This window comes from Saccostrea cucullata, unplaced genomic scaffold, assembly GCF_032062105.1.
Source record: "Saccostrea cucullata isolate Sc308-1 unplaced genomic scaffold, CSIRO_AGI_Scuc_v1 ctg1011, whole genome shotgun sequence".
NCBI classification, from domain to species: domain Eukaryota; kingdom Metazoa; phylum Mollusca; class Bivalvia; order Ostreida; family Ostreidae; genus Saccostrea; species Saccostrea cuccullata.
The window spans coordinates 307,223-326,103 of NW_026931569.1; the positions used below are offsets into that span (position 1 = coordinate 307,223).

The 18,881-nt window shown below is 32.5% G+C and overlaps 1 protein-coding gene across 7 annotated transcripts in view; it reads right to left on the minus strand.

Moving 5' to 3' along the window:
• Nucleotides 1-17,999, minus strand: part of LOC134233012 (protein lev-9-like) — a 52,428-nt gene extending 34,429 nt beyond the window's left edge. For 3 of the 7 annotated variants that reach the window (XM_062715012.1, XM_062715011.1, XM_062715006.1), the window contains exon 1: nt 17,477-17,995. In XM_062715012.1, coding sequence (XP_062570996.1) covers nt 17,477-17,531 — 55 coding nt within the window. In that variant the 5' untranslated portion in view covers nt 17,532-17,995. Of the gene's footprint in view, nt 1-17,476 lie in introns of all 7 variants that reach the window. The other 4 variants (XM_062715010.1, XM_062715008.1, XM_062715007.1 and 1 more) reach the window with 4 other exon arrangements.
• Between the last annotated feature and the right edge of the window lie 882 nt (nt 18,000-18,881).

Below are 18,881 nucleotides of genomic sequence, written 5' to 3' on the forward strand. Positions count from 1 at the left end.
AAATTATTTACTGAGACCCTAGTATCTACATTTCATGCCTGACCGGGAGGACGTTTGGTAAAGAATTAAAATTGATATTTTATCGTCGAGATAATGGTTAATGATAAAAAGCATTAACGAATTTTCATTTTTTTAAAAATCGTATTCTAAAACTCTGGATGTATATATTTTGGCCGTTATTCTAGGCAAAAGTGCATTCATGTATATTTATACTTACATTGACTGAACATGTACAAGCATGTCAAATCGTGCAATGTTGAGATATTCTGTTTATTCAACGAAAAAGTATATTATTTTTGTACAATAACATTTTAAAGTTTAGTAGCAAATAACCGCAAACTCAAAAGTGCTTAATCTAACGTTGGATGTTTTCCCGTGAATTAGAAACGTCACCTCCACTTACAACTACCATGCATGCGTACATGTAAGTTTAATATTCATAAAACAATCTCCATCTCGATAAAAACAGGGGGGGGGTATTGCAAACCAAGCTAGTGTTTATTCGGCTATCAAAATACATAAAACTTACAATGAATAAATGTACAAGCGATTACGATTGATTTAAACAAGCTGAAATAGAGTGAAATGAAATGATATGAATGAAACGACAGATTTCAAACCAAATTTTCAATTTGTATCTATCGGAGTACACAATGGATTTTCATATATGCCCACTGTTCTCTGCAACCATGTGCTTGTAAACGAGGACCGGGCAACACAACTTTAGACACAAAGCGACAAAGCTGGATATAACCTGTTTGCTATACCGGTATTACAAATACGTGAATAATAGTATATTATGAATTACTTTTTATGTTCAATGTTTATTTAATCTTTAAAAAAATGATACCCCGGTAAATGGAGAAACAAAAGAGTGATCATGGTAAAAATAAAACGTACATGTACAATATTACCTATCACTATCCATCACTTATTATAATTATTTGCCGAAGCCCCTTCTCAATTACAATTGAAATAAAATACATTAACACAGAATAGAGTTTTTTTAATTTTGCGAGAACAGGCCAAAGAAAGCGAACACAGTTCAAAATGATTTTATGCACCAGTGTTTGGAATTACGATTAAATATGAAAGATGGGTAAAATAATCTTATTGAATCGCGATGTAATTAAAAACACAGTTTTCTATTAATTGTTAGGTCTTTCTACACAATGGTCTAATACAATCACAAACACTTGCTTTGTTTATGTCCACAGGTGCCTGGTACACTCGTGACCTAGATCGACAGCGTGGGATTCGCGGCTTTGATTACATAACTGTAAAACATCTCGCTGAACAATGGGATCGTAAAATGTATACAACTAATGATCGTGAATTATTCAATGTATAAAGTTTAAGATCAATTATATAGTTTGTTACAATGATAAACGTAGAAAGGTAGATTTTATATCTTCCGCTAAAGACGTGTTCACTATAAAACTAATCAAATTTTATAAAGAAAAATAGAAAAAGTACTTGTAATACATGATTTAATAGTTAATCATAAAACACGTTTAAAACCTTATTTTGAAGAAAATCAACATTAAATACCGTAGGGTATATTATTTATAGCAAGTTATACACATGATGAGGTCAGATTTACTTGTCCAATAAAAACGCTACATGTTTACCTGGCCTGCTTTCGACTGCATATTATGCAATACCCCCGGTATATTCGAACAAATAAACATTCTCATCAGATCAAAAAGGTGTTAAAGAACAATTCCACTCGATAGATCTAGAACGAAATATTTACCGTTTTTGAGTTATAAAGCAAAAACTTTCAAGCTCCAGAGATCCCTTATTTTAGGGGCCAGCCCCTTTTCTATAGTATTAAATGAAAGCCCTTGCAATTATGCACAACTTCTGTTCAACATGTCTTAACAAAATATTTTTAGTTTTCAAGATAAAAAGGAAAACATGTGTAAATTTTCGCTCTTTTAGGCGTTCTATTTTTTGACCCCTGTATAGCGCCATTTTGAATAGAGAAATCGAAAAACAAAAACCGATGTGCACAACTTCAATCCTTCTGTTATCTAAAACCAGTAAAATTTCTGCTCCAGCTCTAGTGGTCTCTGAGCCTTTGTCTGGAAATGAAAGGCTATAATTTTTCGTTTAAAGGGAAATAACTCAAAACCGGAAGTGACTTTTTGAAATTATCGACAGCATTCTGATAGAGTTTATTACCGTCTATAATGCCTGAAAATTTGAACAAAATCCATTGAAAAATGAGCGAGATACGAGGCCTCAAAGTTGGCGTCTAGGAAGAAAAAAAAAAGAATAATAAGAACTAGAGCCGAGCTCGTTGCAAAGCAACGAATAGGTCTTCCGTCCTGTTTGACCGGAAGTAACTTTCATTTTAAAAAAAAAAGAGTAATGAAGTCTAAAAATGGTTTAATTCTCCAAATCTATGTTAAATTTTACTAAATAAAGCCATTTTTGGCTACTTCCGGTTTGACCGGAAGTGACGTCGACGGACGAAAAATTGAGATTTAAGCTTCTAGTGACATATGATATCCAAAAACCTGTCAAGAACAGCAAAATTATGCAATTTTGGACTACTTCCGGTTTGACCGGAAGTGACGACGCCGGACGTATTTGGACGACTCATGTAGATTAAGCTTGTCATTTTGAACAACTTTGCTTCTTTGAAGTATTACAAATTCTCAATACTTTTCGAGATATCAAGTAAAAACTTTTGGCCCCTCTAGATCCCTAATTTTAGGGGCCAGCCCTTTTTTCGAGATATCATTTGAAAGATCTCAGAATTCTTCACAATTTTTGTTCTATATGTTTTAACAAAATATTTACAAGTAAAACGATATAATAGAAAAAGTGTAAGAAATTTTGAAACGCTCAATATGACTTTTTTCAGACCATACCGAGCGTTAACGTGCAGTACTTCCGGTGAAAGTTAACAACACAATGCAAATCTACATTTGTTGCTCTATCTTCTAGAAAAGGTTTCATCTTCCTGTGATGAGCGGTTTTTAAGAAGAGCGATGGACAAAATGACCCTTAAAATCACAAAATTGCGAAAATCTTCGAACCGGAAGTGACGTCATCAAAATGAAAAAAAATGCATCAAGTTTTTTTTATGTTCTATCAGACCTGAAAGTTTCATAAAAATATAACCAGCCGTTTTTGAGAAATCGCGTGCACAAAATCGGTAAGAAAAAAAATAATAAGACTAGAGCCGTTTTTCGGGAAAATTGTGGACAAAATGACCCTTAAAAATCAGAAAATCGACGATATCTCTAGACCGGAAGTGACGTCATCGAAACGGAAAAAAATGCATAAGGTTCAAGTGATGTTCCATACGTCCTGAAAGTTTCATAAGATTTTGTTGAGCCGTTTTCGAGAAATCGCGTGCACAAAATCGGTAAGAAAAAAAAAATAATAATAAAAGTGAAAAAGAAACCGAAGAAAAACAATAAGGTCTTCCGCTGAAGACGGAAGACCTTAAAAAACAGTGGAAAAGAAACAAACGAATAACAAGAAGGTCTTCCGCTGAAGACGGAAGACCTTAATAATCTTAATCATCAGAATCAGTAGAAGGTCTTCCGTTGGAAACGGAAGACCTTAATTAATTATGAAAGGCTGATATTTGATTATATCAAAATGTGTAAAATATTGGTGGGAGATTCATAGATGTAAAAGAAATTCAAAGGTAAAGATTACTTTTTTCTACATTTTGAAGCATTTTTTGCTTCCTAATTACTTCCCTTGAACTACTCTCTAACGTTCGGAGGTACAATGTGTATTTAATAAACATTGCATGAACATTTTCTGGCGAAAGATCTCATCAAAGTTTTACAGTCTGGAAGAAGAAAAGAAGGCTAGACATCTTATGAAGACAGAAGGTAAATTTATGTATATACTGAGCATTACAAAAATATCAAGATTAACCAATGCATATCAGGGACGTAGCAACAGGGGGGGCCTGCCCCCCCCCCCACTTTTTTCCCCAACATTACCTTTACTATAGTAAATGTTCATTGAAAGGATGGTTGCCCCCCCCCCCCCTCACTTTTTACCATAGTATAGTGACATCAAGAAATTGTAGGAAAAAAATTGGAAGTGAAAGTAACTTGGCTTTGAAAAAGTTGGCCACTACCCCCCACGAAATAGGATTTTCAAGTTTGGGCAACTTTAAATTTTATCCCCTTTTTTTTTTTTTTTTTTTTTTTTTTTTTTTTTGTGCTTGTTAACTTTTTCAGGTAAGTAAAAAAAATTTCTTTGGTTGCCCCCCCCCCCCACTTTCAAAAACGATGCTACGTGCCTGCATATTTTCTTAATTTTAATATGTTTTACGGTGTGACCGTTGGGGCGAGCGCAGTTGTACCATCAAAAACACTCTAAAAATATTGATCAGCCACTTCAAACATCAAGCCGCACGAGACATCTCGACTAGCTGTGACGTCACAGACGTCACGGAGCTCGTCGGAGCTTACGGAGACAGCAGAGCGTCTGTTTGAAACTACAGACCTAGTGCAATTTTGGTTGAAAAACATTGTAGAGTTATTTTTTGTTTCTTTGAAAGATTTCTACACACTGATCTTGCCTTTTATGCTTTACGTTATTATTTATTTATTTATTTATTTGCGCAAAGGACATTGGGTAGTGCAAGAATTCTGGGAATGTTTCACAGAGAAATTTGACTGACGTATGTACAAATTTTAATCCGAATTTCCTCTGTTCTTACACGTTAGTCTATTGAGCTCGCTGCACTCGCTATAAGCTGCAGAACTGTAGCTCTCCGAAAAAAAATATTTTGATAGACCGGAGAGCTACAGTGCCACCCATTGAAAAAACTGTATATTTATTGCGCACAAAAAAGTGCGCTGTTTCTCGATTTTTTTTCTCCATGTTTTTAAGGCTGCCATCTCAAAATTTTACTAACCGTGAGTTCCTAACATATTTTTTCACTGTTTCCACAACATAACATTCCTTATAATTTTTTTTAATAGCCCTTCTGGTCCTGAAATTGAGATCATCGAAAATTTCGTCTATTTATACTGCCATTTTGGTTTGCAAGTAAATTCAGTCCAACGCGCTTCGTTCAGATGTATTCTACGAAAGTAATTGATAGAGGAGTAAGGATTTTGCTGAAATCTAGCTTTTTTCGCAACTGAGGTCAGAATTTGGAAGAATTAATCCAGAACCGAGCGCGCTTTTTGGAGCGCAATAAATATACAGTTTTTTCAATGGGTGGCACTGTAGCTCTCCGGTCTATCAATATAATTTTTTCGGAGAGCTACAGTTCTGCAGCTAAATTTTATTTGCCGAATAATACACAGTTGTTTTACCGGTAGTGGTCAGTGGTGATTCCTTATCAAATCAAGCGAACTATACCTTTTGACAGTTTGACTTTCTGACCAATGAATTAATTATTTTTATAAATAAAAATGAATTTGAAGCATATATACATTACTTGCTGATACAGCTGAACCCCCCCCCACCCCCCGAAATATAAATATCTACATAGAGATTGTATAAAATCTGTGTTTAGGTTTACTTTTTATGATGTGCTGAGAGATACTTTTAAGTGGACATTATTTATCTTTATAATATAAATTTCCACTTCTGTCAGTTTTCATTCATTGTTTATCCTATTATTTCAATTCTTTATTGGCATTAGGCACATATTTTACAGAATTGTGTTGTTAAAATATTAAACTAGAGCAAGTTTGTCTCTATAACAAAAAAGTGCATCAAACGTTTATAATGTGTGAGTACAAGCATAAAGTAGCTAAGTTTTTTTTAAATAGTATTCTATATAGCAGCAAAATATGGTCATGTGATGTTCATAAGCAGAAAATAGGAAAAACAGCATGTTTGTTTTGATGTCATTGTTTTATTTATTATACCCCCCGCTTGAAAAGCGGGAGGGTATATAGTAATCGTTAATTCCGTCCGTCTGTACGTCTGTCCGTCCGTCCGTCTGTTACGCTTTGGGGTACCCATCTCTTATCCGCAACTCCTCTCATACCACTGAATGAAATTTGATGAAACTTTCACAGAATCTTTATTACATATTGCCATTGTGCACCTCCTATTTTACTTTTTGATCCGACACATATTTTGGGTTTCCCGGGCACAGCAAAACATGGACTTTGTCATCAGTTATAATCATATGGGAGGCGGGGGTATCATTTAGTGAGCTCATTGCTCACAGTACCTCTAGTTCAATTTAAAATCAAATGTAACAGTTTTTATTTTATTACAGAAGATCGATTAATCCTTTTTATATAAAGTGTGCTCATATTTAATCCTACATGTTTGCTGTGCTCCTGTTTTGTATTGTTTTATGGACTTTTGGTCTTGAATACTGTTTGTTATCTCCATATATTTCAGTCCATATATTTCATTTACGTAAATACCATAAACCTATCATTTTCAAAATGGTGTGCCGCATCTTCGAAGAAAACACGGGAAACTGCTCACAGAAGATGCATTTGAGTGATAGTCTATATTTGCGAGATGTTAATGCATTTTTTCATTAGTAACGTAATAAAAATTTTCGGTGATACAGAACTAATTTTCGATAACCTTGGTTTTTGAGTGTAAATGAAGTTAAATCCTTTCAGGCAGTATTTATATTTTATGTTGAAGAATTTAGCCGAAGGAAGGGGCAAATAAGATGTATATTATATTTTTCAACTTTATAATTATTTCTTACCTTGATGTTGCAGACAGCCCAGGAAAACAACCCATAATAAGTACATCTCTGTAATAGGTATTCTGGTTATATTAGAGAAGTTTCCCTATATATATATATATATATATATATATATATATATATATATATATATATATATATATATATATATATATATATATATATATATATATATATATATATATATATATATACATTCATTTATAAAATTACATTCGGCATTACGTAAAAAGTTGTTGAAATTTCGCCCTGACTGATTCAAAGAAAAATTATAAAATTAAATGTCAAATGTGGTAAAATTCTTGGAAACCATATTACAAAATGTTACAAAAGCAGTTGTCCGGTGTTTTTGTTTGATTGGCTATTATCAAAACCTTATTATGCAAATTCTGTAGCTGAATTCTAGTTACAAAGATCAAATGTATACTTCAGCATTAAATTCCTATTTAATTTAAACAATATTTTATTCACAGATGTTGTCGTGAATAGGATTGGGCAGCAGGCGCAGCCTATTTTAGCCCTCTCCCTACATTTAGGTCAAGGTACAGAACAAATAGTGATATTAAAAGAATGTACAAAAGAAGAAAAAAAACACAAACAAAATTGAACAAAGTAACAGAGAAAAAAAAAAACAAAAAAAGTCATATGTAGAAAATTAAACAAAAGAGAAAAATAGAATGAACAAAATAACAAAAAGGGAAAATTACAGGGGGAGACAAAATACAAAGTAGTACCGGTTTGGGAGTACTTCTAACAAATAAAAATTATATCTATAAATAGATATGACAGTGTTTATATAAAACGTTTTGTTGCTGCTATAAATGTATGTACAGCTTCAAATATTTGTATATTAATGTCAAGTCCATGGTTAGAACTACCATTTAAAAATAAATCACATTCGGGAATATTATCACAGCTTATAATATTATGTGTTGATTGAAAGAGTACATCTCTTGGAATTGTATATTTAGGACAAACAATAAAGTAATGATAGGCATTTTCAATACAATCAGTACAATGTTCACACATTGGAGTTTCGGCTAAATGTTGATTATATAAATCTGCTTTCAGATTACTAGCATTATTCCTTATCTGGCAATGTATTATATTATACTTTCTTTTTCCAAAATTAAAAAGTTCAATACTTTTCCTACAGAAATGAGATTTTAAAAGACTTTTGAATGAACATATTCCTGGAGCATTTTTAATATAATTTGGCAAGGTATTCCATTGTTTGACTGTAGAGGGGAGAAAACTTTCCATATAGGATGTTGTTCTAATATTAGGAATTTTAAATTGAGCATTATTAGTTCTAAGATTATACGAATGACTAGATGGGCGATAAGGTTCAATCAGATCATACAGATACTGTGGAGAATAACCATTAATAATTTTATAAAATAATATTAACTTATGAATTTTTCTCCTTGTTTTTAGGAGATCCCATCCAAGTTCATCATACAATTTTGTACGAGAAGAGTTACACCTTAATCCAGTAATAATTCTACCTGCTTCAACTTGTATATCTTCTAAGAGTTTAGAATCTTTTTCAGAACAATTGTCCCACACTACATCAGAATACTCAAGCACAGGTCGAACAAAAGCAAAATATATTTTAGTGAGTGTTTTACGTGATACCTGGTATTTGAGCATTCTAAGAATGTTTAATCTTTTTGAAGCTTTTTCGTGTATTATCTGTATGTGTGATGTCCACATAGCATCTCTTTGGAAATGTAAACCTAAATGGGTATGAGAATCATTTTGAATAATAGGTGGGCCATATTCACCAAATTTAACAGGAGAATATACAATATTTTTTCTACTAAAATTTAAATTTACAGTTTTGTTAGGATTAAAATCAACAAGCCATTTCTTTGACCATTTATCAATATGTTCTAAATCATCAGTAAGTGATTGTGTAACATTTTCTTTATCTACAATAGCATATAAAGAAGTGTCATCAGCAAAAAGTCTTATATGGTTCACTAGATCATCACAAATATCATTAATATATAAAAGGAATAGGAATGGTCCTAGGACAGAACCCTGAGGAACTCCAGCATTTACTGTTTCAGAGTTTGATGTAAAACCATCTATTACAACTTTTTGTTGTCTATCAGACAAATAATTCTCAATCCAACCTAGTACATTGCCATTTATACCATAATTTGTTAGCTTTGTTAAAAGGCCTTTATGCCATACTCTATCAAATGCCTTAGAGATATCACAAAAAATAAATCTTACATCTTTACCTTTATCAAGATTCGAAATGATAGTATTATATATTTCTACCAGTTGATTAACAGTTGAATCTCCAGGTTGAAAGCCAGACTGATATTTGTATAATATGTTATTGTCCTTCATAAAGTTATATAAATGTTTAAACAGTATTTTTTCCATCAATTTACACAAGACACTTGTTAGAGATATTGGTCTATAATTAGATACCTCTTGAGCACTCCCTTTATTTTTAAAAATTTTTTAAAAATTAAATTCCTATTTGTGGATGTCATCAGTCCTATAACACACCTGCCGATCAATATGATGATCCTGCCGATGATAATTTATCGGCACGACCAGGTGTGTTATAGGACCAACGACATCTACAAATATGAATTTAATGATTATATTTACATTCTCTAATTTTCCCTCTTCGTAATTCTTTATTTCTTTAATGTGAATTTAGCATCACTCAAAACTGGAGTGCTTAATAGACATAAGAGCCGTTTGTGACGTCGCAAAGTTAAACAAGAGGTACTGTGAGCAATTAGCTCACTAAATGATACCCCCGCCTCCCATATCAATATAATGGCAGTGTCCATGTTTTGCTGTGGGAAACCCAAAATATGTGTCGCATCAAAAAGTAAAACAGTAGGTGCACAATGGGAATATGTAATAAAGATTCTGTGAAAGTTTCATCAAATTTCATTCAGTGGTATGAGAGGAGTTGCGGATAAGAGCTGGGTACCCAAAGCGTAACAGACGGACGGACATACCGATTACTATATACCCTCGCGCTTTTCAAGCGGGGGGTATAATTACATTCATTATTACATTAGAAGTAGTTGAAATTTTGCCCTGACTGATTCCAAGAAAAATTAGAAACTTAAATGTGAAATGACGCATAATTTTGGAAATCATGTAATACTGTAACAAAATGTTACAAAACTTCAGAAGTAGTTGTTAGGTGAATTTGTTTGATTGGCGATTATCAAAACCTTATGATACAAATCTGTAGCTGAATGCTGATTATACATGTATAGATAAAATGTATACAGAATATTATATTTGTTAAAATCCCATTTTACCACGATTATTGCCTAGATTAAAGAAATGCAGTGGACACTATTCTCCAATATATCACGAACGTCATTATAAAAAATTATTAGATCAGAAACACCAGGGCTTTCGATTTTCTATAACTGGGGAGGTTATGGACCCCATTCCCAATTTAAAAAAGTAATTGAACGTACGCGTGTTAATTTTCCCAAAAGTCATTTCTCTCCAAAATAAAAAAAATATAAAGGTGGATATATAATAATTGAATTTGTTCTTCACATTCCTCTCTATTGCAAAACAATAATTTAGTTGATAACAACGATCAGAAACCCAGTATATCATGTTTATAAAGAAAACTGCTTATCCCAAAATTTCTCAAAATGCGCTATTTTTCCCAATTAATTTTGACGGATCCGGACCCATTCCCAAAAAGTGGTGTGAGAGCCCTGAACACGTATCAAAATTATATAGCTGAAATAAATATTTGACTCTAAAATGAAATACTTCTTAAGACTCGTCGATGTGTTGTCTTTCAGAGTCGAAACACAGTAAATTACATGACATACAGAAGGTGATGAATGTAGGTTTTTATAGTTAAGCGGGCTGTTCCACGGACCTCCTTTCAGCATATCTTAACTTCATGATTTTAGTGATAGAGCAATAAAATAGAAAACCGATTTCTTATTGTACATTTATAAATAATAATTCATTTACGGTACAATCAAACTCATAATAAATTAAAGACTATTTTTAATGCAGCAAACGTTAAAATCGTCTGCCTTCCATATGAGGTAAACAAACAAATTTACTCTTTTGTATTAAATAGCTATTTTGCACCCCCTATTTTACTTTTTGATCCGACACATATTTTGGGTTTCCCATACCAAAACATGGACACTGCCATTATATTCATATGGGAGGCAGTTTTATCTAACTATAGACCTGTTTCATTGTTAAGCTGTGTCAGTAAAGTGATGGAGCGTATTGTATTTAAACACTTGTACAACTATTTTCACTCAAACAATTTTTTTTTATAAATACCAGGCTGGTTTCTTACCTGGTCACTCTACTGTATATCAGTTGTTAGAAACATATGATAACATTGTTAGAAATATTGATGAAGGCAAATCCTGCTGTATGATTTTTTGTGACTTATCTAAGGCCTTTGACCGTGTCTGGCACAAAGGACTCTTAATTAAATTAAAAATGTATGGTGTAAAGAAAGATATGTATAGTTGGTTAAAAAGCTATTTAGAGAATAGAACGCAAAGAGTGATATACAAAAACCTGGTATCCCCTACTCAATCCCTTTATGCAGGTGTTTCACAAGGCTCTGTATTAGGTCCTTTGTTATTTTTAATTTATGTGAACGATGTAGCTGATAAGATGTCAAGCTTTTGTAGACTTTTTGCTGATGATAACAGTTTGCAGTATGCATCTGAATGTGTCAAATCTATAGAAGGTCATCTAAATAATGATCTTTCATCTCTTGAAGAGTGGTCTAAAAAATGGTTGCTAAAATTTAATCCCTCTAAAACTAAGGTTGTATTTTTTAACACAAGAAAAAACAAATAATTTCCAAAACTCCTTTTCCAGGATAGCCAATTAGAATATGTTCAAACTCATAAGCATCTTGGGGTAACTTTTTCATACAACTTAAGTTGGTCATCTCACATTGAAATCTTGCTGTCTAATGCAAATAAAAAATTAGGTCTTTTGAAAAAACTTAAGTTTAAAATAAATCGAAAAAAGCCTTTCACTTATGTATACGTCATTTATCCGTACCCAACTTGAGTACGCTTCAGTTGTATGGGGTGGTTGTCTATCCATCGATTCTGAAAAATTAGAGAAATTGCAACTACACGCAGCTCGGATTGTTACTGGACTAACTATGATTGCCTCTAGAGACTCCTCGTATTTTGAAACAGGCTGGGAACCACTCAGCGACAGACGCAAGATCCAAAGATTAAATACCATGTACAAAATTCACAATGATTTAGTACCAGATTACCTATCTGAGATTATACCTGATATGCGATGTAATGCTTCTGCATATACAACAAGAAACTCACAAAATTATAGTATACCTGTATGCAAATTGCAAACTTACAAATCATCATTTGTACCAACTGTAATAAATGAGTGGAATTCCTTACCGCTAAATGCCAGACTTTCGAGCTCTTTGTCTATTTTCAAAAGTAAAATTAAACAAAAAATAGCGGAAGCTCCGCCATATTTAATTTTGGTAAAAGACGCAACAATATACTGCATACACGGCTTCGGCACAATTGCGTGCTAAACGCTGATCTTTATAGATGTAATATAATATCTAGTTAATAATAGCTTCTATCATTTAAACTTTAATTTTCTCATATATATCCAAATTTGTACTATATGTTTTGACAAAATAGATCTAGGTATAAGAACTTAAGAATGCACTGGAAATATTTATTATTAAGTTATTTTTGTTTTAATTTATAGACTCTTTCATTAATTCGTCTGTGAAGTACCGGTACTGTGTAATCTATAGTTCAATTTGGTGTGAGTAATAATAATCTTTTCAAATAGCAAACAGTAAAAAATATATATGTATACTTGTACATACATATGTATTAGTGTAAAAACAAAATTTAACTAGAGGTACTGTGAGCAATGAGCTCACTAAATGATACCCCCTGCCTCCCATATGGCTATAACTGATGACAAAGTCCATGTTTTGCTGGTGCCGGGAAACCCAAAATATGTGTCGGATCAAAAAGTGAAATAGGAGGTGCACAATGGCAATATGTAATAAAGATTCTGTGAAAGTTTCATTAAATTTCACTCAGTGGTATTAGAGGAGTTGCGGATAATAAGAGATGGGTACCCTAAAGCGTAACAGGCAGACATACCGATTACAGTATACCCTCCCACTTTTTAAGCTTAGGGTATAATAAAACTATATATATGTACACGTAGAATATACCTCTGATTTATAATGATATTTGTTTTATAAACACTGACCATGTTTTATAATATTCTAAACAAATTATTTGATACTCAGGCAAATATTCACTACTGGTAAGATGACCACACACATGAACATGTCTGTGTAGGAATTAAATGAATTTTCCTTTTGATCGTGTTCCTAGGAAAATAATTATTTTCATAATTTTTTCATCAAAGGATTTACCATATGAGATGAATAAAGAGAAAGTAAGACCAGTAAACCAAAACAGGACCAAATAGGCCACGACTGAAGTTTAAGTGCCTTCTGCAAGAAAGTGGACAGCCTAGATTTTGTTCTTTTCAAGGTAACCATTCTTAAAATATGAAAGTAAATTAAATTGTTAAAAAATATTTCAGTTTATCTAAATTTAAACCTTGCTTATTTCTTTTTTTTAAAACAAAATTTAATATCTGTCCAGTAACAAAACAATTCTTATTCTAGAATAAAGAAAACAACTTTCTAAAGGATTACATACACATTTAATTAGTTTGAAATCAGTGTTTATTGGAAAGTGCAGGAATTATTTACCATTGCAGGTTGAGAAGGGATACCATATTTTAGGTTTGAAACCAGGCAAGTGAAAGCTGAATTCCAACCCACTTCAACATACCGGTACTTGTACCCACTGTCTTCAAGATATCAGTGTTTGAGATGTCAAAGTTCAAATATAATAGGAACATATTTATCATATTATGTAATGGCATCCGCAAATCTTATGCCGTATAACAATATGTTTTAGACCTTATCAAGCTTTATCCTGTACCTTGCCAAAAAAACTCAACTCAGCATAATTCTCATTAACTAATTATCAGTGTTACTTGCGTATGTCAATGTAGGTCATTACTGGTACATGCCTGACCGACAAAAACTCTAAAGTGGAAAAATCAGAGACAAGATTTTCAGAGCAGCAGAAACAGTAAAATTTGTCACATAAATCTAATGATATGTAGTTGAGAATACATGTACCCTAAGGTTGCATATATAAAAAATAAAAAAAGCGAAAAGCTCTCTTGTTTTCAGAATTTATATTTACATGTGAAAAAAAAAAGAAAAGGAGATTGATATAGTTGGTGTGATGTTGGCAGGAACCTAGGCCAAAATAAAATTATTGTTTGTTTGGAATTGCCTCATTGAAATGCCCCCTCCTGAAAAAATTTTATTGACCAAAAGTAGGAAGATTTTTTTTAATTTATTTTTTTTGCCCGTTATCACATGCACAATACAAAACACTGAAATGTAGTGTAAGATCTATGCAAAATCATGTTTCTTTGTTGATGGTAGATACTTTTTAAAAATGAATTTACTATTTACTGAGATTTTTATCAAAAATTTAAAATTTATCTTCAATTTTGAAAAAAAAAAAATTCTCTCCCTCCCTCCTGTGTCTGAAACCCTCAAGGCGGCAATTCCAAACAAACAATTTTTTAAGGGTGGCCCTAGTAAAATGAAAGGAAGAACTTCCTTAAAATGATACTTGTGGGGGACAGTGTCTCATGGGTGGGGGGGGGGTTGTTTCAACTGACTTTACAGAATACAAAAGATCCATTGCAAACCTAATTATTAATTATATGCCAAACACTATGTTTAAACTTTTCCATTGTTGGATATTTATGTTTAAATCCAAGATAATTTACCCAAGAAGATGTGATTTTTTTAAACCAATGTAATTTTTCTCAAGTTTAAAGCTGTGTTTCATAAGTTTAAAAGAAAAAATTAGAAAGGGGTGGGGATAAATTTTTGACTTCATTCAAAGTATCTCTGATTGCAGTTGCCCATGAATTTAATGAATAAGTATACAGTAACAAAGTAACAAGTTGAAATAAGTAAAACATTATGAATGTGCTGCTTGTTTTAGTTTCGTCTCAGAATTTTTTAAGTTTGACCAAATCTTGGGAAAAGGAAAAGCCACAAGGCTTTGCAATTATTTGACATAGCATTACAAAATGCATTATATTTTTGCAACATCATAAAGATGCAAATTTAAAATGCCAACAAATTTAGTTCACATTCACATTTAATTCATTACACAGGTTTTATAAAAGAGTAAATAAGTGTAGTTTTGGGAATATTGTTAAACGCAGCCATTTTGGTTAAAATTCTGGTATTCCTGTCTCCATGGTAACAAATTTTGCATTCCTGTTTCCATAGTAACAGAGAATGGATAGGGAAAATTTTATTTCATATTAGTTTTAATTTGAGGGGATAGCTTCAGGAAACTTGAAACATGCCCTGGTTAGTCTACATGTACTTCAAAATTGACAATTTTACGAAAGGGGGGGGGGGCATTTTGTGCAGGTTTTCACAGCTCTCCTATCTAAGAAGAGATTTACATGTATTAATGCTCTTGGAAATGGGATGTGAATATTTTTACATGACAGTTCTCCTTGATATGGTGTAATTTTACCGTAAATGACATCAAAACAGGTAGAAAGGAACATTTCTTTTATGAACTGAATGAAGTGTGCATACGTTCCTTAAAATACAGAAATTTTGTAGATTTTGGGTAATTTTTCATCAGCTTTTAAAAAAAAATATTTAGATGTCCCATAAATATTTTAATTTGTTTAAACAAAGTTATGTACCATCTATACAATGCACTGCTTCATGAATTTCAAATCAGTGTGCAAAGTATTAAAAAATCGCTTTGAAAAAGGGCCTAAAATAGTAATTTTCTCAATTTGGCAAAATGCCAAAATCCCCAAAGATAAGCGTTGTAAAGCCATTATGTAGAATTACAGTTTTTAAAAAATTATGTTGTTATACTAAAGAGGAATAATGGTAGTTTTGAAACAAAAGTAGATTTTCCCATTCTCTTGTTTCTTTTAAGCTCATTTTTATTCAGTAAAACCTACAAAATCACGTTTTTTGGTCAAATTTTAGGAAGAATTTACATGGGAAACAATAGGTGCCGTTACCATGGCAACGAGACATTTTTTGAAATAAAAAATATAAAACCATTAATGATGTGAGTACACACAAAACGTTTCATTAAATTTGAAAATGTAGTGTGGCAAATCATTATTGATATTGTTTGATAGTTACAGAGAATTGACATTAAAACGACCAAGTGTGAAGAGTTATCGTTCTTTGTACAAATATGCGAAAATATGATAAGAAAAAATCAAAAAAATGGCAGATTTCTTTTATTTTTAAAAAGTTTTATTATACAATTAAAAACATTGACCAAAATTAAATTTTTAAAGATATAAATCAGCAATTTTAAATTATTCTGAATTTCTTTTTTTCCAAATAATATTATTAAAAACTTATATTTATTCCTTTTGCAAAACATTTCATATATATACTTCTGAATGCTCATAACAAGTGTAGGAGAGCTTGTTCTCTACGAGTGTGAAATAGGAATTGCACTCATAGCACAAGCAGTTGCGTCTATAGGCCTGTGAACGCATATTGCAGACTGCAGGTTCATAGTGGGAGAAAGCAGTGGGTATGCAAATATATTGATATATAAAAGTTTATATGGCTATATGAAACAGTGAAAGGTAACTGTGAAATCATGAAATATGAAGAGATAACTAACAGTATTCGAGGACAAAAGCCCATTAAACATTACAAAATAGGAGCAGAGAAAACATGGACCTCCCAAACATCAGAGGTTAGATCAGATGCCATTAAAATTCTTCGGGCCAATTTTCGTGGATTGTTTCAATGTACAGATTAAGGGATATATATTATTTATCATGGAATATAAAAAGTTAATATAATTAAAAGGTATAAATGGCTGGAAAGATGGTAACACATATCTTTAGAAAAATGCATTGTATTATTTATATTTGCAGTATGACATGGATTTTACAAGGTAAAAAAGATATTGGTCTAGGATATTGCAGATGACAACCCTTCAAAGGACATGATTTTAGCGTGCATGAGAATCTCACAATATTACTGTTTGTCAAAGAAAACGATCAATCACTGTTATTTTGTTTCTCTCCTTTGAGAAAGAAATCATTTCCAGATGCTAATGGCCTGCATTTTCCTCCATTTTGATAATAGTTAATTATACAAGTTTTTGATGAATTTGACAGAAACCAGAAACTTTCAAGTGCATAAACGTGTTAAAGCAAAGTATCAGTTGAGCAATTAACATATCGCAGGATTCTTTACGAGTTTCAGTGCATTTGTTATAAAGCGCTTTCCTAGAATTACAAGCGTCATTTAAAAATTGATCAGATAGAAGCAAAAAGATAAAAAAGATGCATTTTCCCCGTTTTAATGGTTTATTTTAGTTCATCGACAACAAGAACAAAGTAACTAAGTCTGATCTTTTCATGATTATTAATTGAATGAATTACTCAATTACCGATGACATTACAATGTTTCAAGTTCCCCATTTACCCATCTGGCAAACTGGCTGCTGGAGGCTTCTTTTACAGTTTATTTCTATTGATATCTGTTTTGTGCAGAAAAAAAATCAAAAGTTTTTTTTTTTTAAATGCCAAATTTCATTGCTTGGGCGAACTGCATTTGTTATATATAAATATAAAGTCCCATTTCTGTAAACTTACCTTTGATGGCTACTTGCAGCGTAAAGGATAGAACCAAAACAAAGGGAAAACGCATGCCGGAAAATTCACACAGTCTTCAGAGATCCGATTAATTCCACAGCGATTTCTGTCAAATTCCCAACACGCGCTCACACAGAGGCTAAACGAAGTCTGAACAGAGAGAACATAGTCATTAGAGATGTAATACAAACGTGATCAATTGGTGCCATTGTGTTGGAATTCAACGGCGGAAAAACGGATTTTCAGATTGGTTTTCTATTATCAGCTGTTAAAACCATCATCTGAAAATGTTATTGGTCATTGTATGAGGAAATGCGATGGTCATTAACCAGCTCTCCATGAAAGATGAATCCCACACAGAAAATATCACTTACCAATATATCATACGCTTACTTTAAATTTTTTTACGCTGGAAATAATTGTAATTTTTTACCCAGAATCCTTTCTGGAACAGACAATCAACACTAGTGTGAATTCTTTACTTGAGGGTGACGCTGGGCTGATTAAGTCTGATTGCACGGAACGGTCGGTCCCCGCCGGAGACTACAATAAGAAATTGATGAAACCAAGACATGCTATATGATCGTTCTGATCAATATTAATTGTCATTTCATTAACACTCAACCCGCATCAGCACTTAATATCTTATTTTTAAAGTGACATCAAAAACTGAAGTACAACTGCGTTACGTAACTTTACAGTACTTCACAGACTACAGAAAAGGCATTTACAATTAAAGGAATGCATTATTTAATATATATTTATGTTAATTTTAGAGGCAATGTTAATCAATCAATACTTATTTCTTTGCACTTCAGTTATCAGAATAAACTAATAACTCATAACAAATTACTATAGTCCACCATTCTTTGTGTTGACCAGAAAGCTTCTTATTTACGTTTTTGATGCCAAGAAGGAGATTCGAGATATACATTTATAGTACCAAAAACTTATTTTGCGAGCCCCGATAACATTATTCTCAGGGTAATAGTGGGCTCTCTCTCTGTCGACCTAGGAAGTTTAGGACTATTTGTGACAAAAATAATATAATAAACAAATCCACCATTCCTAAAAACTGTTGTAATCCTGATGGGCACTATAGTTCTGCTCCTTCATTAACCGAGCTGACTTTATCTTCCTATGACTTCTACATGAAGGATATGGAGACAACGAGCGGTATTCAATATCAAAGTTCATAAAACAATACAAAATAGGAGTAGAGCAAACACGGACCTGTTAAACAGAAGAAGTGGGATCAGGTGCCATGGAGGAGTGAGCATCCCCTGCTGACCGGTCACACCCGCCGTGTGCTTATGATCGGGAAATAATGGAAAAATCCGTCGTAATTCAGTGTATAAATAATGGACTAATAATTAGTATGAAAAACGTCAGTCGGCATTTGACC